This window comes from Canis lupus, chromosome 23 (assembly GCF_048164855.1).
Source record: "Canis lupus baileyi chromosome 23, mCanLup2.hap1, whole genome shotgun sequence".
Lineage (NCBI taxonomy): Eukaryota > Metazoa > Chordata > Mammalia > Carnivora > Canidae > Canis > Canis lupus.
The window spans coordinates 27461806-27482516 of NC_132860.1; the positions used below are offsets into that span (position 1 = coordinate 27461806).

Consider the following 20711-nt stretch of genomic DNA (forward strand, 5'->3'; position numbering starts at 1 on the left):
ATGTAGGGTACTTTCAAGAAGAGGGACTTGAAACAACATGAAGGTGGAATCTGAGCAAAGGATATGGGAGAGGGTGTTCCAGATACAGGCTAGACTGAGCAGGGATGAGAAGGAGGAATATATTCCCTAGCAAAGTAGTGGGGATAGGTGTGGTCGAGTATAGGTATAGAAAGCAGAAGACAAACCCAGAGAAAGGGGCTGATGCTTGCAGAGGGGAGTTCTCAAATGTCTGGAGAGTAACTGACTTTATTGCTTAGACCTGCACAGTGAACAGGATCTGGATGTGGGGGGTTGATTACTATTCTAGGCTGAAGAATGGAACTGGATTTATTGTGGTCTGGGTGTTAAGCATGGCAGCAGGCCAGGGGCTCTCAGACTGCCCCCATTAAATCTACCCAGATCTCTCATTAAATTCTCCTACTTTGAAATATGGGGACTTGCTCTTTTCTGGGCATCTGGGCACCCAGGCTATGAATATGAATAGGCCTCTCTGGCCTATTATTTAAGACAGATGTGTCCATCTCAACGTCAAAGGTAGAACTCTCCTAGGATGAAAATAAAGCATCATGTAAAGAGTAAGGAATAATGGTGGCGGGCAAATCTGGGGCTTCCTCAAATCAAAAGGCTAACTCCATCCTGGGGAGTTGGTTCTAGTCCTGGCTCTACCACTTAGCCAAATGGCTTTGGGCAAGTCACTTAGTCTCTGGGCCTTGGTTTCCTCATCTGAAAATGGATCAACATGAGCAGATAATGTAAGAGGAGGTGCTTGCAACCCAGGAACTTCTAGCTGATGGTTCCCTCTTTGGCCAGGTCCCTGTGATACAGTGTCTTCACCAAAGGCTCCCTCAGGAAGGGCCAATCCTCTTCTTTGGGCTACAGTGTGGTCTGGTCCAAGCCACTGTGTTCTAGGTTCTCTCCACTCTAGTCTCCAGAGGGATCACCTTGAACACACACCTGCTCCCAGGTTGTAGGTGTCTGTACTCATCCTGGCTTCAGGGCGTTCCTGGGACTTTCTTAGAGGGGAGGTGGTGGGCTGGAGTGGAAAGAACACTGGCATGTGGCCAAGCCCAGCTGTCCACTTGCTTAATGCCAAGACACACTCTTTCTCTGGGTCTCAGTATCTTCATTACCAAATGGAGCTAAGAACTTTTGTTTAGCCTTCTTACCCAGGTCTACTGTGAAGGTGAAATGAAATTCAGATGTGACCAAGGCTGTGGCCAGGTACAACATCTTGCAAAACACTGGGGTTAAGCTGGAGCAAAAGCTGACATCTGCTGCAGAGAGCAAAATGAGGCCTTGCTGTTCTCAGACCTTACCTCAGGTAGAGTAGAAAGAAGGTACTGTACTGCCGCAAGGCATGCCCTGTGCTAGGCCAGGCCTGGCCAAGCTCTCCCCACTCGATTGCCTCCTGCCCAATGAACCTCTGGGCTCAGCATTGGGGCTGAAGTTTTGTTCTTTTCCAGAGCAGTTCCCTTAAGTAACATAAACCCTGACTTAGGAGCTGGAAGCAAAACTTTGAAAGCGCTGAAAACTGAAAGTAAACAGCTGACTCTGGCTGGTTACATGGGCTTGCCAATGGATTGCTGCCTCAGAGACGAGTGAGGGCTCAGTACAGCTGTCTGCCTTCTTCAACTTTCACCCCATTGGCCTGCTGCCTTCCTCTGGGGTGGCTCCCAGAGTCCTCTCCAAAGGCTGAACTTCCTTGGGCTGAAGAGAGTTAGCAGATTCAGGAGCTGTAGCTAGGAGCAGGGCGGGGGTGGGGGGGTGGGGTGGGGAAGTGGGGATAAGATACAGACCAGGGGCCTAGCCCTGAGAGGCAAATCTTAAATTTGATCACCCAGCTCAAGTGCAGCATGGCTGGGCTCCATGTTCTGAGCTCACCCCCTATTCCTGCGTTAGATCTCTGGCTGTGTGGTTCTCACTACCTACATGCTCCATTTCTCACCATACCCTGATCCTCCCTATTCTTCCTTTGAGAAGGTTTCCCTGACAACAAGCCCATTTTACAAGGACTAGAGCCCCTCCCTCACCCTGGCCTCAGTCTTCCCCCCCCTACAGAATGAAAAGGTCTGACTTAATCAAAACTTAACCCTCTGAACTCATGCCCTGCCAGGGAGAGGGGTTGAAAGTCCAGACTTATGAGAGGGAAGGGTTAAAGTAACACTCCTAGAAGAGGTCCTGGCTCCTCCCAGACTCTGGCCTCAGAGTAGCTCAGGCAATGTGAGCCCTGCACCCGCCCAATAGTCCTGTGAGCCCTTTCCCTTGAGATGCCTGCCAAGTTGCATTCTGGGGCAGGGTGGGCACCAGCCAATTCTGGCTGTTTTCCCTGACTTTTGTACACCCTTGGCCAGGGAGCTCATCTCCTCCCAAAAGCTTTGTGTGGCCTTTATCAGAAACCCTTGGATCTTTAGGACTCTTCTTGGTACTCTGCAGAGAGCTAGGGACTTGGTGTCTTAAAGAAATGAGGCAATACATCAGGGCTTCATGCCCTAAGAGGGATATCTCAGCCATCAGGCCTGGACCACAGGCTGAAGAGAGAGGATAATGGGCTCAAGAAGTTCCCCTAGGCCCCTGCTGACCTGATCTGATGATTTTGTGGAGGCTGGGTTTCTCTACTGGGACTATGATCTCTTAGATGCCTCTGGGCTTGAGGAAGGGAAACCAAAAGAAAGAAAAATTCTCTGGACTGCTGTGAGGAAAGAAGCAGACATAAAGCCCTAAGACTCATAGATAGGTAGGCCAGAGACTTCTGAGGCTGGGGATCTATTATCCATAGGTGGGGGTGGGGTGTCATTCTGGGCTTCTAACTTAGGGTCTGAGCTGAGTACACAGTCCACTGCTACAACCTTGAAAACTGCTCTCCTACTTCAGGGGTGCTCTGTCGGGCTAAATTCCCAGCTCCCAGTGCTGTTCTTGATGGTGCTCCTATCCCTTAGCATTTCATCCTACCAATTCCCTCCCAAAATGGAACAGTGTAAGAGGGAGGACATCTCAATAGGAATGATGATAAAAATAATAATAGCTAACACTCATATAGTTGTTCTTTCTCTCTTTAAAAGATTTATTTAGGGATCCCTGGGTGGCGCAGCAGTTTAGCGCCTGCCTTTGGCTCAGGGCGCGATCCTGGAGACCCGGGATCAAATCCCACGTCGGGCTCCCAGTGCATGGAGCCTGCTTCTCCTTCTGCCTATGTCTCTGCCTCTCTCTCTCTCTCTCTGTGTGACTATCATAAATAAATAAAAAAAATAAAATAAAAGATTTATTTAGGGATGCCTGGGTGGCTCAGCAGTTAAACATCTGCCTTCAGCTCATGGCGTGATCCTGGAGTCCTGGGATTGAGTCCCATATCGGACTCCCTGCATGGAGCCTGCTTTTCCCTCTGTCTCTGTCTCTCTTTCTCTGTGTCTCTCATGAATAAATAAAATCTTAAAAAAGATATTTTAGAGAAAGAGAGAACACTGGGGTGGTGGTGGTGGTGGTATGAGGGAGAGAGAGCCTTAAGCAGATTCTGTGTTGAGCACAGAGCCTGACGGCGGGGCTTGATCTCATCACCCTGAGATCCCCTGAGATCCCAACCTGAGCCAAAACCAAGAATTTGCCGCTTAATTGACTGCACCACCCAGGCACTCCTAGTTCTTCTTTTTTATGTGCCAAGAACTGTATTTTACATATCTTACTTAGTTAATCCTACACAAAACAAACCTTAGGAGGCAGGTCTATTATGCTTATTTTTCAGATAAAGGAACTGAAGCACAGAGAAGTTGCCCCAGGAAGTTCCACAACGAGTAAGTGGCAAAGCTCAGTTTTAAGTTTAGGCTGTGTAGATTTAGGGGCCATGGTCCTTGCCACTACACAAAACTACCTGGTAGGAGAGAAGAGGGAAATGCAGTCACAAATTAAGTCTGTGCTGCCTCTGGAGACTCCATGCCCAAGACCTCAGAAAGACAGCAGCAGAGTCAGGGCAAGAAACCAGGTTTGCTGCTTTTCAGCTCCCCAGCTGGCCTGGAGCACCTCGCTTTCTAGTGGTGTCTACACCGCTGTGGGGTCTGGCTGACTGGAGGTGAGAACACTAGAGTGGGAGGGGATAGAAAGCTCAAGGCTTTTAGGGTAACTTGTACATGGCCTTGTGTCTGACTTCTTGCCTCCTACACTCACTCCTCAGGAACAATAGCCCTGGCCCCATGCCTGTGGTTAGTCCAGGGACTCGTCTGTGCTGTGCACAGAGCCTGGCCTTTAGGCAGGAAGGCACAGAGTAAGACAAGGCCCATCTCACGGTTAAGAACTGCCATGTAGACAGGCAGGGAGGCCAAAGCTCAGATGACAGGTTCCTTTTGCTCTTTGCTTCTGATTCCTATCCTACCCTGACGGTTCTGGTCCAGTTCAGTCTCTCCCTACCTCTGACCTCCTTTCTATCATATACTGCTTATACCTGCAAGTTGCCAAATTCTGCTGATTCGCTGAGGTTTCTTTTCTCCAGATGCACAGCTTATAAAGACTTTCCTTCATCTCTGCTGAATTCTACCCAAGTCACTATTGTGGCTCTGCCTTCTTTTCCCTAAATTCATTTTATTTATTTATTTATCTATCTATTTATTTAAAAAAGATTTTATTTATTTATTCATGAGACACACACACACACACACACACACACACAGGCAGAGACACAGGCAGAAGTCGAAGCAGGCTCCCTGCAGGAAGCCCAATGTGGGACTTGATCCTGGGTCTCCAGGATCACGCCCTGGGCTGAAGGTGGTGCTAAACCGCTGAGCCACTGGGGCTGCCCTATTTTGTTTTACTTAAGTGTTAATATCATTTGAGAAAGCGAATGAGTGGTTTGGAGGCCAGTACCTCTAGAACTGTGAGCTCCCTGAAGGTACGGTCCAGCTCTTTAAGCATAACAGGTACTTAATAGGAGTTGGTGGACTGAGATGTAAAGCTGACTCCCCTGGGGAACTGTGAGCTCCTGAGGAAGGGACCTTCTTCTGCCTTCTCTGCACCTAACTCAGGACAGTGGTTTTTTAATTTGCCAGAAGATACACATTTCAAGTTTGAGGCCCAAATTACCATCTTATTCTCTGGCCTGCATGTCTTAGGCACCATTCTGGCTCTCCTCGTCATCAATGTCAAGTTACTGGAAGGTTCCAGGCAGAGAAATCACATGATTTATTCAACATCTTAAAAGGTCAACTAACAGATGCTGTACAGGGAATGGATTGCCAGGCACAAAGGCAGAAGCAGAGAGGCAAGCACAGAGATCCTTGTAATAATCTAGGCAAGAGGTAACTGATGGTGGTTTAGATTAGGGTGGTAATGGCTGGAGTGGTGATAAATAGATTTGGATATATTTTAAAGATAGAGCTGTCAGAATTTCTTGGTGGACTAGAAACAGAGGCATCGGAGGGGGTGGATTCCAAGGGTTTTGGTTTAAACCACAGAACTAGAAGGACACAGTGTCCATTAACTGAGATGTCTGAAGACTGAGGAACAGCAATGAGGAATAAATTGTGAAGTAAGTGTTAATTTGAAGTATCTGTTAGATATCGGAGAGGAGCTGTTGAGTAGGCAGCTGGACACACTAGCCTAGAGTTTACAAAACTCTGAGCTAAGATAACAAGTCGTCAGCATGTAGAGGGGATTTAAAGTTCTGAGATCAGATGAGGTCATCTAGAAAGCAAATGTAAATGGAGAAGTCTAAAGACTATGCCCTGGATTACTCTTTTATTAACAAGTAGGGGATATAAGGAAGAACCAGCAAAGGCAGCTGAGTAGGAGCAGCCAGGAGGGGGGCAGAGAGCCAAGAGGAACTGATGCCTTCGAAACAAGTGAAGAAAGTGCTTAAAGGACAGAAATCAACTATGTTATATGCTGCTGAGAAGTCAGATAATTGGGCACTCAGATTTGATAAGTGGTTTAGGAATATGGGTTTTAAATTAAAAACAAAACAAAACAAAACTTTTCTTTTTTGGGCAACCCTGAAGAGTTGCTCTCCTTTCCAGGGTGGGAAAGCATGGACATGAGTGAGACTAGTTAGAAGGAATCATGAGGGAGATGATTAAGACTAGATGATAGGACGGTGAGAAGTGAGTGGATGCAAAAGATATTTAGCAGACAGAATTAACAGGCCTTGGTAACAGATGGGCTCTGGGGCATGGGGGACAAAGGAGCAAGAGGAGGGAAAGATGACACGTATGCTTCTGACACCTCTGTATCCACACGATGAGGGCAGAGTTTATACAGATAAGGAATGCAGGTGGCAGAGGGGGTGTGCAAAGGAAGGTGACAAACTCAAGTTTTGGACATAATAAACTGTAACACATCAAGGAAAAGATGGCTAGGATGCAGCTGGATCCACATGTATCTGCAGCATGGGAAGGAAGTCTAGACTGAAGATAAGGATTTGACAGTCATCAAACTGGAAATAAAAACTCAAGTACTTGGAGTAGCTTGAGAGTTCCCCAAAGAAATATCTACAAGCGTAGAGAACAGAAACCTGGAGAAAACAACATGTAAAATACTGCTGTCTCATCTTCTACCTCTTTCTTCCCCTTTAGGAATGTTTGCCCATAAGCTGCTAAGCAAACAGAATCAGAAGTAACTTTCAATAAACCCAGGCAACTGTCCCAGTGAAGAGGTACCTGCTCAGGAGAGTTAAGAGAAAGCAAAGGCAGCAGAACTTGATTGAATCACAAGTAATATGAAATTGCCGCTGGCTGGCTGTGCAGCAGTCCTGCTAAACCGGCCACCCATCTTCCTTCTCTCCTTCAAGAGGTGACAACTGAGGATGAAGCAGTCACAAGTAGGAGAGCTAAGGGCTGGCCTCTATACCCTATCTGTGTGGCACCTGGTATTCTACAACCTCCCTGTGAGGCCTGGTAACTCCATGTGACAGATGAGGAAACAGACTCAGAAAGATCAGAAGACTTGACTAATGTCAAGGCGCCAAACCTCTGAGCCACCAGGGATTCCCCCCCAATTTTTTTTTAAATGATTTTATTTATTCATGAGAGACACACAGAGAGAGGCAGAGACACAGGCAGAGAGAGAAGCAGGCTCCACACAGGGAGCCTGATGTGGGACTTCATCCTGGACTCCATGATCACGTCCTGGGCCAAAGGTAGATGCTTAACCACTGACCCATCCAGGCATCCCTACCACATTTCTAATGCTAATCTAATCCTTGCTTTAGCATCCATCTTCTCCATCTTCCTTCATGCTTCAGAGTGAGTTTTCTTTTTCCTCTCAAAAGGCTACCTCCACACGTGCCTGGATCTTAGGCCCTCTCTGACTCAAGGACCAGCCTTTCTTTTCTCTCTCCCTCTCCTGCATCTTCCCATTCTCCTTTTCTCTATGGGATCATCGCATTCCCATAAAGAAAGCTGTAGTCATTCCCATATTAAACAAAACCAAACCAAAAATCTTCCCTTTATCTCCTATGCTACCCTGGTCACTATCGTATTTCCCTGCTCCATATTCACAGCCAGATTTATGGAAGGAAGTTGGTATCTCCATTTTGGCACCATTTAATCACTTTTAAAAATTTAACTACATACAGTTTTGTGATTGCATTATGTAACATACCAAAGAAACTATGTAACATATGTGAATTATAAAGCATAAGAGAAATAAACATCCGTGAACCCCCAACCCAATCCAACTGTGAAAATAAAGGAAACTCCATTTAAAATAGATTCAGGGGGAACCCGGGTGGCTCAGCAGCTTAGCGCTGCCTTCAGCCCAGGGCCTGATCCTGGAGACCTGAGATACAGTCCCACACTGGGCTCCCTGCATGGAGCCTGCTTCTCCCTCTGCCTGTGTCTCTGCCTCTCTCTCTCCCTCTCTGTCTTTCTCACAAATAAATAAATAAAATATTTAAAAAAACCCAAAAAACCCCACAAACATTCAGGAAGCCCTGAAGGGGGAGTTCTCACACATGACCACTGGTACTAAGAAGCAGACCTAACATTCAACAGGAAGCTTATGTTACATACATACCCCAGAAGGAAAAAATAGAGAATTTCTCCTTGCCTAGCAACAACCTAGCCATGGAGAACTCAGCAGAAAAGCCCATCCCAGCTCCCTCCTTTCCCCTTATAAAAGCAAGCCCCTCTCTGTTCTTCAGACTTGTCTGTTTTGCCACAGTTTGCTTGTCCCAAAATTGCAATTCCTCTGCTGTTCCAGAATAAACTCCTTTAGCTGGTAAAATAACTGCCTCTTTTGTTTTTTAAGGTCAACAGAATCAAACCTAAGGACTAAAATACTGCTAACACTGTTGAAGAGACCTATGTGCTCTTCCTCCCCTATTCTACCCCTGCTTCCACAACTATGAACATTGTAGGCAGACTGTTGAAAAAGAGACAATCTTAAAAGCAGACAGAAAATAAAAGTCATATTACATTTGAGGCAACAATAGGAACAATGGCTGCTTCTCAACAGAAACAATGTTAAGTCGGAATGTGGATTGATAGCTCTAAAATGCTAAAACAAACAAAATTCAAGTTGGAATTCTATATCCAGTTGAAAAAAATATCCTGGAAAAATAAAGGCAAAATGAAGATATTTTCGGACAATTGAAGCTGTCATCCGCAGGTCTGCAATACATGGAATTCTAAAGGAAGTTTTGTGTTGAAGGGAAATGATCCTGGCATGAAATCAGGATGTGAAAAAGGAATGAAGAGTGTCAGAAACAATATGTGGGTAAATACAAATATCTGGTTTTGGTCTTAAATTCTTCAAAGTGAGGCCACTTTTAAGACCTTCCAAGACCATAAGCTAAGAAGATTATGGTGCTCCTGCCCAAATATAATTCACAATTAGATCTAAAATAAGCCATAAACATAACAAAGTCAATCAAAATTCTGACTTATTCCATGATTTAAAAAATACGTGTAATTCTTAATTTTTTTCTTAAGTTTTGGGGCCTTTACTTGCTAGTGTCTTAAACACACACTTGATTTGATTCCTAGGTTATCCAGAACGGAGTAGCAGCCAGGCAAGAGCACAGACTCAGAAAATATGCTGGTATGAATGCATCAGGTAATCAGAGGGTCATTGCTAGTGGGGATGATCAACCTCCTAAGGTTTTCTGGGTCCTGGGACTTTCAGTGCTGAAATGGGACAGTTTGGGGTGAACTGTGATGATCAGTTACCCTAACTAGCACCCAGAATGAAGTCCTGAGGAGAGAGGTGGCCCTGAGAACAGCAGACAAACAACGGAGTTTTTCTGTAAGAAAGAAAAGTGGCTAAAAAGTATATGAGACTTATCTTCTCAAAACTAGACTTGCCCTTTAATTGAAGCTGAAATTCTTATTTCTTCTTCATCCATACTTGTGTCTTAGATTTAACAGATCAAAGACAGTAAATTCCTCTGGGAGTTGGCACATCATGAAGGCAGAAGCACAAAAGTAGGAACAGCAGTTCTGCATGATAAGTGGCTCACAGACTCCCTTCCTATGGGACGTGATTCACTGACATTTCACCCACTTTGCTAGGTGGGGAAGAGGGAACAGGAACTAACAGGGTCTACTTTCTTCCTCTAGACTAATTCTTGCCATTGTTCTATTAGCTAAGAATTATTTTAGCCTGATGTTACTTATAAGGAAACAGAAACCCGGAAAGGTCAAGTCACTTGTTCAAGATCCCTCAAGTACTTAGTAGCAGATTTAGTATTTCACCTCATGGGTGTCTCGCTCAAGCTTCTGCCTGGTACCTGGATAGAGGCCTGTGTCTCTAGCATAAATGCTGATGGGTATGTATGGGACATGCAAGAGGAAGGAGAGGAGTCAGAAACTACAAACCAGAGTAGGAATAAAGGCCACAAAAATGCAGAGCTCCTGGGTGGGGGCTGGCATCTTTCCTCCTCTAGGAAAGGATTTACAGATCTGATAAAAACGGAGATGTGTGAGAACTTAGATTGATCCATGTGCCAAATAAATGAGATGTCCTGAAAATGGTGCTAGAGAAGTTGAGGGAGAGGGGGAAGGAACATTAGTAAAAGGATTAGATATCTGACGGCTTTTCTTTAGGACTATATCCCCAGGCTCTCAAGAGGTTTCTGGACTGATCCCATTGGTCATCAAAATAGGCTTTAAAAAAGCATAAAAAATGTTTAAATGTTCATTGCAAAATGAAGCCCATATAAAGGCAAATGGGCTAGAAAAGTAGTAAAGGGTCATGATTTTAAAATGGTGAAATAGAAAGCATAGAGTCTGAAGTCATATGTTTTAAATCACTTACTGTTTGGGAGACCCTGGGCAAGTGACTTAATAGTTATGTGTCTTAGTTTCTATGTAAAATTGAATAATATCTGATTGTTTATATGGAAATTCTGAGAGGGCTGCCTGAATGGCTCAGTCAGTTAAGCATCTGCCTTCAGCTCAGGTCATGATCCCAGAGTCCTGGGATTAAATGTCGTGTTGGGCTCCCTGCTCAGTGGGGAGTCTGCTTCTCTCTCTATCCCCCACCCCCAGCTCGTGCTTTCTCTCTTGTTCCTACTCTCTCTAAAATTAAAAAAAAAATTTTTAAATCTTAAAAAAAAAAAAAAAAACCTCTGAGCTTCAGTTTTCCTTTCTATGAAATGAGGTAACGATATCTCATTGGTTGTTGGGAGAATTAAATGAGTTTACACTGAAAATACTTAATGTCTGGTGCATAATAAGCATTAAACATGAGTTTGCTATTACAATTGATAAATTAATATATTTTGTTCATAGCATGTATTATTCTCTGAAATGATCTTGCTTTTTTAAAAGTTGCAAGGGCTTTGTGTCCAGTTCACCCCTAGGATTTAGAACAAGTGCCTGGCACATAGGTACTATTACGGTTCTTTTCTCCACATTACTGTAATTACTCTTTCAAGATCACCTATGACCATCATGCTGCAAAATCTGACAGCCGATTCTATTGAGCACCGTGGGTGAATTCTTCAAAATTTAAAATGAAGCTCACTCCCCTGCTTAACAGACTTCAAAGAATATCCTTTCATTTAGAATAAAATCTAAACTATTTCATGGTTACATGTCCTGTGTGCCCTGGGCCCTCCAGCTTCTTTATGTTCCAGTGCCAATGGCTCTGTGTCAGATTATGCCAAACTCTTTTAGCCTCAGGGCCTTTGCATTTGCTGTTTTCTCTGCCTGGAATATTCATCTCCAAGTTCTTACATGGCTGGTTCCTTCTCAGTAGTTAAGAACACAGATTTTGAAACCAGACTGCTTAGGTTCCTATCTTGGCTCTGTCACTTAACACCTGCTTGCAGCAAAATACTTAACCTCTTTGTGCCTCAGTTTCTTCTTCTTTTTTTTTTTTTTTAAAAGATTTTATTTATTCCTGAGAGACACACACAGAGAGAGAGGTAGAGGCATAGGCGGAGGCGGAAGCAGGTTCCATGCAGGGAGCCCGACATGGGACTCGATCCTGGGACTCCAGGATCATGCCCCGGGCCGAAGGCAGGCGCCAAACCACTGAGCCACCCAGGGATCCCGTTTCTTCATCTTAAAATAGGGATAAAGTATATACATCATTAGGTTGCTGAAATGTAAAGAGTTAATACAAGGTACTTTGAACAGTGCCCAGCAAGCACCACCATGAGCATCATCTTTCAGCTTAAACACTGCCCTCTCAGAGAGACCTGTTCTTTAACAGAACATCTGGTTACTCATCACAACCTGTAAATATTTTTTGTTTACTGTTTGTGTTCCGTAAAGACAGGGAATCTGTCTTATTTACTATTGTATGCTCAGAACCTAGCACATTGCCTGACACAGGATAGGTACTCTGTAAATATATGCTGAATGATTATGGAAGTAGAGATTATTGCTTTCTTGCCACTTGTAAGAAAGGTCTGGTGCTGTGCCAAGGCAGGAGGAGGAGAGCTGGGATCTGTAACCACCTAGCTCAGCTGAATGATGAATAGTGACACAAGTGGGTATATCCCTGATACTTTTCTCTTCCAGACCTTACTCATCAGCCACTGTGTGCTGAGGCTGCATCTCCCATTTGAAGCTTCCTTTCTCTGCTCATGCCCACCTTGGCTTAGTGGTGCTCCCACAGCACTCAGTATTCATTTCTTGGCCAAGTCCTACTTTTAATGTTTCTGCACTGTTTCTTCTGCATATTGTCTTAGCTGATGATGCCCTGCTCTTAACACACTTACTCTTCATTTTGTGCCTAGTTCACCCCTAGGTGAACTCCTGGTATACTGCTAGGTCTCCAGAATGTGCTCAGCACAAATTTGGAGTGACCACTGCTGCCGCCTTTTCAGGAAGCTGGCCCAGGGCAGCTCTACATTCTGCCCATGCTTTCATGGACGAGACGAAGACTCTAGGAGGGAGCCAGCCAGCTGATCTTACCTCATCTGTTGTGGCTCGTGGTGGCAAAGTTGTAGAGAGTGAGAGCATCCGCAAGGAGGCCTCCAATTGCTGGGGAGGCAAAAAGAAGTTGGGCACCACAATGGACTCCGGCCTATATGGTAGTTAAGGGGCACAGATACCTAGAAATCCCCCCCTCCTTTGCCAGACTGGCATCTCCATTGGGCTTAGTCACCCTGACTCATTTTGTCCAGCTTATTCTTGCCCAGGAATCCTCTGCTCCAGTGGTGCCTTCTGCTTGGAAGACCCTGCCCAACTCTAACAAACTGCTGTCTATACTTTCTGCAAGGGTCAGTTAAAATCCTTTCTCCTCTTAAAAGCCTCTCCTAGCGTCAGCCCTATGGTGACTTCTTCCCCAGAGTCTGCAACATAGGCTAACACTTGTTTTACTCTGCTACGACTCTCAATTTGTCTCAGCAGGGACAGTGTAGTTTCCTTCATTTACCTCACTACTTCCCAGAGCCCTGCATGATGCTGATAGGTAGCAACATTTCAGTGACACTTGCTGAGGGCCTGCTGACCCAAAACTGACCTGTCAGAAGTCAGACAGGGTCAGGGTGAGAAGGTGGCTCCAAAGGCAGTGTCTCAGGCTGGAGGAAGATGCCTGGCACTGAAGGAGGGCTTGTCCTCCCAGCTGTTCTCTGCCAACATCCAGGAATGAGGACTCAACACATGAGGCGCTGTCTGTAGGAATAGCTGGTCCACCTAGTCTATATCTGAACCCTAGGAAGGCAAGTACCACATCCTGTACTTCTCTGTATCCTGACATACCCAGTACTGTGCTGAGAACACAGTGTTCCAAAAATATTTATTTGTTCATTCAAAGCACTGATTCTGTTTGGGAGGAGACTATTTTGATGTTTTAATTTTGTTTCTATTCAATAAGCTAAATAGGATTCTGGTTCAAATCGGTTTATCACTGCTCTTCCATGCTAGACTTTGAACTCCAGGAGAGTAGAGATGATTGATATCTTTTTCATAGTCATATTCCTGTCACCTAGCAGAGTACCTGGGATTACAGTAAGTGTTCAGTAAGTATCTACTGAATAAATGAAATGCATCATTTCCTGTTTTGGTTCAAGTCCTTGATTTTTCTAGAGAGGTGGTGTTGGAGTTGGAGATGTTGGAGAAGGACCCTTTTACCTAAGCCTTCTTCAGAGGCCCAAGTGAAGAAGGACCTAGTTGCTGTTGCTGCTCTGACTCCTGGGAACTGTGCCAGTTAGCTGATGCTGTGGGGAAGATTTGCTATGAGGTGTCACAGGTGTGTCTGAAGCACTAAGCTCCCCCTCTCAACCTATCACCTCCTGCCTTACTGCTCCCACAGTAACTTGTCACTTTTTAGACGGTAACTTTGGGAAAATTCATTTTTTGCACCCATTTCTTCACCTGTAAAGTAGATATAATAACAGTACCTTTGAGGATTACAGGACTCTATACACGCAAGTGCTTAGAATGATGCCTGACACATCAAGTGCTCATTAAATGTCAGCTATTCTTATTTCTCTGCTTAATGGGAAAAAGTTGCCTATTCTTGTTGTGTTTACTACTCTGGTTCCCTCCCCCCACTGAAGTCTGCCTTCCGTTCCCACGTCTGCACTGCCCTCCTTAATGCTAAAGCCACCAACCAGTCTACATTTTACTGGACCTGTCTGAAGTGTCAGAGCATTGTCCACTATTCCCTGAAATTCTGCTCCCACGTTGCCTCCCTCCTGCTTTTCCACCTCTGCCCAGCTCTTCTCCACCTTTTGTGGCCATGTCTTGTTCTGAAGCCTGCTGGTGATCCTTAGAGCTCCATCTTGTGTGTGTGGTTCTCCCTTTTGAGGTTCTTCCCACTGCCCTGATCTGTTTCCAGAGACACCCCACCTTTATAGTTGGCCTCCTCTTGGATGTCTCACAGGCACACATGTCCAAATGGAAATCTGTACCTTCCCCCAAAACTGTCTATCTTTATGTGCTGTTCCCTATCCAGTCAGTGACTTCACTTACCTAGCAACCTGTGACAGAAATCTCTAAGTCATACTTTATATTTCCTTCTTTCTCTTTCCTGTGGCTAATTCTTTCAAATCTATGCCCTTCCACTTCATCATAAAGCAGTCTGTTTTGGGTCACATTTCTTCACCTTTTATTATTATTGCAAGTTTCCTACCTCGTCTCCTTGCTTCTGGTCTCCCCTCATCTAATCCATAATCCACCCTCTACAAGGCATTTATGACTTCTAATATGTAAATATGACCAATCACACTCTTGCTTACCAGTTATCATTTACTGAACACTAGGTACCAGGCACTTTGCTAGGTAGTTCATACTGTTGATTGATTTTTCAGTCACCCCACAAGAGAAGTACTATTAGTACCTCTATCTTAAAGATAAGGACCCTGAAGTTTAGAGTCCAAGCACATTAGCCAGGCATAAAAGGCTCTTTAAGATGTAGCCCTGCCTTGCCATCCCACATACCCCTGGGCTCTAACCAGAGTAAACTGCTGCCCACAGGCCAGGCTCTTTCACATGGCTATGCCTCTGCAAACACAATTCACTATGACTAGAACTTTTTCTCATCTCTACCTACAGAATGCTATTCATCTTTGAGGTCCAGTTCTATGGTCTCTCTTGCTGGGATACCTCTAAACAGTGTTACAGCAGCTTTTTCCTCTTGCTCCCTAGCATTCTGTCCATGTTTCATCACAGCAATTAAAATGATAAACTGGGGCAGCCTGGGTGGCTCAGCCATTTAGTGCCGCCTTCAGCCCAGGGCATGATCCTGGAGACCCAGGATCAAGTCCCACATCAGGCTCCCTGCGTGGAGCCTGCTTCTCCCTCTGCCTGTCTCTGCCTCTCTCTCTCTCTGTGGGTCTCTCATGAATAAATAAATAAAATTAAAAAAATATATAAAACAATAAACTGTATCGTTGCCTGTCCCTGCTTCATAATGGGAACTTCTTGGGGATCCCTGGGTAGCTGAGCAGTTGAGCACCTGCCTTAGGCCCAGGGCGTGATCCTGGACTCCTGGGATCGAGTCCCACATCGGGTTCCCTGCGTGGAGCCTGCTTCTCCTTCTGCCTGTGTCTCTGCCTCCCTCCCTCTCTCTCTGTGTGTGTGTCTCTCATGAATAAATGAATAAACTCTTAAAAAAAAAAGGGAAACTTCTTGAGGTAAGGTCTAATTTAAATCTTCAGTAGCAGCACACAGCCTGGCAATACCCATTTTTTTGAAGAACGAATACTTGGCAAGGTCTGAATTAGAGCATTGCCCTTAGGATCTGGGCACATGTGACTGCTCCAGCACAGACATACATTCTGAGCATGACTAAATTGCCTGTAAAGGCAACAATATCAGAAGCCAGGATTAGTGAGGCAGGAAGGATCTCTGCTGCAGGCAGTGTGCTTCCAGTGCTCCCCCTCTAGCCATTCCATGGTTTCGGTCTCCTGATCCCTCACCCCTACCTTTTAGTTTCTCTCTGCCCTGCAACACGAATCACATTTGTGTAGTGAGTAAAAATGTTTCCACCTCACTTAATTTCCTCAAGAATCAATTTGATTGGATTTTCTCAAGAATTCTGTGAAATTATGATAGTTCTATTCAATCTAGATTTACTAATCCCTTCTCTGTGCAATGTATGGTTCCAGGGACACAGAATAAAACAAGGTCCCTGACTTACCTGGGGCATGTACAGTCTGGTAGGTAAGGTGGGCAACTGCCTCCACTTTACAGGTGAAGAATCTGAGGCTCAGAAGGGTTAAATTATAGATCTGATGTCACACAAGTAATAAGAAGCTGAGTCTGCAAGGGTCACAAACAGGCCCCCTGGCCTCTTCAGTAAAACAGACTCCTTCACCAGCAGCTGCACAGTAACTCCTGCTTGCTGTTGGGATGTCAGGTGAGCTGATCTGATCAGCCAGTTAGGCAACAGATGTGAGGGCTGTCGATGGTCCTAGCTGGTTTCTTTTTCTCATTACATGTCCATCTATGCTTCAAAGCAGGAAGAGGGGGAATGTCAGGTGTCCCTTCCCCCCATTAACACTGCCATTTTGGGGGTGGGGCGAATTGGGCAAGTGCATTTCAACTGTGTCCACTTTCTCTCTCATTGTTTTTTTTCTAAAAAAACTGTTAGGCAGATCACTCTTTGAGCCTCAGTTGCCCTACATGCAAAATAGAAATGATGATACCGACCTTCAAGACTTAGGTATGTGAAGTGCCTGGCACATAGTAAATGCTCAGTCAGTGAGCATTTACTCTCCTTTCCCCTCTCTGCACCCCCTACTTCTATTTCACCTGCGATTAAAGGTCTCATTCCTTACATCCAGAACTCTGCCTTCAAGTGTAAAATACCCAATAGATTGATCCAGTAAATCATGTGGGGCTATGCTAATGAATGTGCTACTAGCACTTAAACCCAATTCAAAGCATGATGCTTCAGACGGTGGGTGTTAATAGCATCACAGCACCTTATTAGCATGGGCAAGTCTTCTGAAGGAAGGGACTTCCTATATATTCCAGTGCATTACATGAGGGAGGCCACTGCTCACACTCACACACCAGGCTAGCCTAAGTGCCAGCATCCAAAATGCCTAGAAATGGCTTAAGGGACTACTTGTGGGAAATATGGGAAATACCAAAGGATACAGGAGGCTCTGCCTTGTGGACACTTCTGATCCAGATGTTGCCTGCTTCTGCCTGATGTCAGGGCAGTTGATGAGTAGCTCCCGATGACTTTCCTTTCTGCTCTGGGAGGGTAAGTGGAGAGGGAATTTCTCGAAGCTATCAGCAGAGTCACTTAGTTCACTGGAGGCAGCTTCATTCTCAGTTTGGGCCTCTGGCTTGGGCTCCTGGTCCTGATCTGCTCTTGGTGAGCTCAATCCAACAGAGGCGTTGCTCTCTTGGGCTCCTGAGGGCGTCACTGGTGTGATGACCTGAGGGTTCGCTGAAGCAGGCTCTCCATCCCTGGCATGAGAGGCTTTGACCTCATAAGCAATAAGACTTTGGCTAGGAGAATCCTGCCTAAGCAGGTGGGGGTTGACCCCTCTTCCTGCGCTGGAGAGAGGGCTACTCTTGCCCTTTAGCTCCTCTCTGGGGAAAGGCTTTGAAGGACTAGAGGGGTCTTCCCTATATACCTTATCAGGCTGAAGGCTGATCTCATTTGTGTCTGACATGAAACTGGACCAAGGGCTAGTTTTGTCTGTCACAGTGGTGATGTCATTGAGGGTCCTGGGCTCAATGATGTCTTCTTCATAGTCCTCATCACTGTAGGCTGGGCCTGCCTCAGTTTCCTCACTGCTCTGCATCCTTGTAATGGGTACTGTGTACCCCAGGGATTCATGGAGCACTCCTCTTCTGCCTGAAGTCTCCTCAAGAGTAAGGGGAGTTGGGGAGTTTCTGCCCTCATCCGGAGGTCTTGCCAATGGCAGGTCTGGAGTTGTGCTTCGTTCCTGCATGGCCACAGTATCCTGAGCATCTGGTAGGGTGTGAACCTCTTCACTTCTACTCCTGGCTCGATGAGAACTCAAAGATGCTTGAGAATTCCTGGTGATAGTCTGCAGATCTGAATAGCAACAGATATCACTCTTACTACAAAGTAGGCACACACCATTCAATTTCCCATGCTAGGCTCTAGATTCGGATGTATTCTTACAATCAGATTTTGAACAAATCTTAAAGATAGTTAGTCCACCCGAGTCAGTGAAACTATATTCAAGGCAATACAATTTCTAGCACTTTATTCTAACATCAGAGGACCAAAATCTATCTGTTTATAGTTGTAGTTACATCTGTGGAAATGCTTTCAGAGACTATCTGCTCATGCTCAGGAATTCTTGGGAGTTAGGAGTCCTGGTGGGCATGTTCATGCTTCCATTTACTTCAGTAATTACCTATATTAAAAATCAAAATGAGAATCTACTTATTTATGTATTTGATGACAGTTATTAGAACTATATATCTTACTTGGAAAATAAAAGCAAGTAATCTATCACCCAGATGGTAAGGGAGGGGAGGTTTACAGATAAAATGTAGGCAGCATGGTATGTGGAAAGAGCAGAGACTTTTGGAGTTGGTCAGTCATGGGTTCAAATCTCTACTGTCACTTATCGACTGTGGTCATGAGTAAACTATCCTCTCTGAACCTGTTTATCTTTATTTATTTTTTATTTTTATTTTTTTAAAGATTTTATTTAGTTATTAATGAGAGACACACAGAGAGAGGCAGAGACATAGACAGAGTGAGAGGCAGGCTCCTCGTAGGGAGCCCAATGTAGGACTTGATCACACCCTGAGCCAAAGGCAGATGCTCAACCGCTGAGCCACCCAGGTGTCCCTGAACCTGTTTATCTTTAAAATGTGATTAGCACCATCCTTTGCACAGGGTTATGGTAAAGAATACATGAGATAAATGGCTGTATGTGGTATGGCACATGTATAAACAATAAATGGGGCAGCCCTGGTGGCACAGTGGTTTAGCGACGCCTGCAGCCCAGGGTGTGATCCTGGAGACCCAGGATCGAGTCTCACGTCGGGCTCCCTGCATGGAGCCTGCTTCTCCCTCTGCCTGTGTCTCTGTCTCTCTGTTTCTCATGAATAAATAAATAAAATCTTTAAAACAAAACAAAACAAAACAATAAATGGAAGCTACCAGTCACTTCAAATTGTTTTGCAATTAAATGGGAGGGAATAAGTTAATAAACAGGCCTAGTAAATGGCTTGTTTGCATGGTTATTTAAGAAAAGAAAGTTATGAATTGGGAGGCAAATATGACTCCTGGAGTGTGGAGTCACATCTCCCTCATAACATGTAATGGAGTCTTCAGCCTATAGGAGGTACTGGTTAAATTTAATACATTAACAATTTTCAAGTTTCAAAGAGGAATATAGATGTATGAAAATGGAACATCCCTACCTGCAAACAGGAACAGGAACCAGGAAGCAGGTTAATTAATCCTGATCTCTTGGCCTGAACTATCCTTTCTGTCTTGGAACATTCTTTTTGCTTTTTATAAATCAGCCCATCCTTCAAGGCCCTGCTCTACTATAACCTCCTCCAGGAAGCCTTCTCAGGTGCATCAGCTGGATGAGATGGCTCTATAGTATTGTTCTAGAAGGAAGCACTTAAGATGTTATTGTGTGTGTTTCCCCCATCAGACTGTGAGCTTCTCAAAGGCAGAGACCATGTGTCTGATTCATGTTGCATTTTTAGGGCCCAGTAAAGGACTTGGTATATAGATGTAGCATAAATGAGATCCCCACTTAGTAACTTACTGTCAAGCGTTACTCTTATCTATTTGTCTAATGACTTCTTCAAAAGCGTACTGAGATGTGATGGAGGCTGGGGGAGTTTATTTATTTAAACTGTTTTCTTCTCTTTCACTCTCTTCTCTCTCCTCTTTTAATATACTGATTTAAAGGGTTCCCTATTTGCTTTACCTCTACCTCAAAGCAGTTTCTTCAGTTGACTATAGAATGTACGCTTGAGAAAAGCAAAGACAATTCCTGTCTTGTCCACCACTTTATCCTCCTGGAACTAGTAACACAAAGTGCCTGGCATAGTTGTGCTCAATAAATAGATGACTGAATATTTTCAAGCAAGTAGAAGCCAAATATAGGGGGCAGCCCGGGTGGCTCAGTGGTTTATCGTCGCCTTCGGCCCAAGCCCTGATCTTGGAGGCCTGGGATTGAGTCCTGCGTCGGGCTCCCTGCGTGGAGCCTGCTTCTCCCTCTGCCTCTGTCTCTGCCTCTTGCGCTCTCTCTGTGTCTTTCATGAATAAATAAAATCTTAAAAAAAAAAAAAAAAAAGAAGAAGAAGCCAAATACAGCATGTACCTTTGGAGCCCTAGCTACCAACTGGTCAGCTCTCTGGGAGAGAGGATAGGAAGAAGGTTTGTACCTAGTATCAATCATGGTGGCTTCTTTCCCCTTTAAACAGAGAAAACTGAACTTATTCATCCTTGTGTACAATATACATCTTTTGCTTGAACAAAATGACACCCAAGTGATGACTAGAGGTACTGGTCTAATTGATTTCTCACAATTCTCCAAACTGTGCCTGATATAGTAGTTCTCAGGTCTTACCACCCCTACACTCTGATTCAATATAATGAAGCAGGACTCTGGTGATTTTTATGCTCAGGCAAGTTTGAGAAATACTTGTTCTACAGCAGTGCCTGTCTGGGCTGCTCAGTGGAATTACATGGGGAGTTATGAAAAACACTGATGCCTGGGTCCCACCTTCGGAAATCCTATTGCAACTAACTGATGGTACAGCCTGGGCATCTGGATTTTGAAAAGTTCCCTCAAAAACTCCAATATGCAGCCAAACTGAGGACCACTGCTTTAAGCGATTTTTCAAAGGGTTGACTGTGGAACA

General features: G+C 44.8%; 1 protein-coding gene across 21 annotated transcripts in view; it reads right to left on the reverse strand.

Annotated features, from left to right (window-relative positions):
- C2CD3 (C2 domain containing 3 centriole elongation regulator) overlaps positions 1-20711 on the reverse strand; it is a 152199-nt gene that overhangs the window by 8514 nt on the left and 122974 nt on the right. For 4 of the 21 annotated variants that reach the window (XM_072794538.1, XM_072794534.1, XM_072794541.1 and 1 more), the window contains exons 31-34: positions 16983-17898; positions 16018-16085; positions 12895-13085; positions 12345-12413 (exon numbers count right to left, since the gene is read on the reverse strand). In XM_072794538.1, the coding sequence (XP_072650639.1) occupies positions 12898-13085; positions 16018-16085; positions 16983-17898 (1172 nt within the window). In that variant the 3' untranslated portion in view covers positions 12345-12413; positions 12895-12897. The other 17 variants (XR_012015670.1, XR_012015669.1, XM_072794535.1 and 14 more) reach the window with 13 other exon arrangements.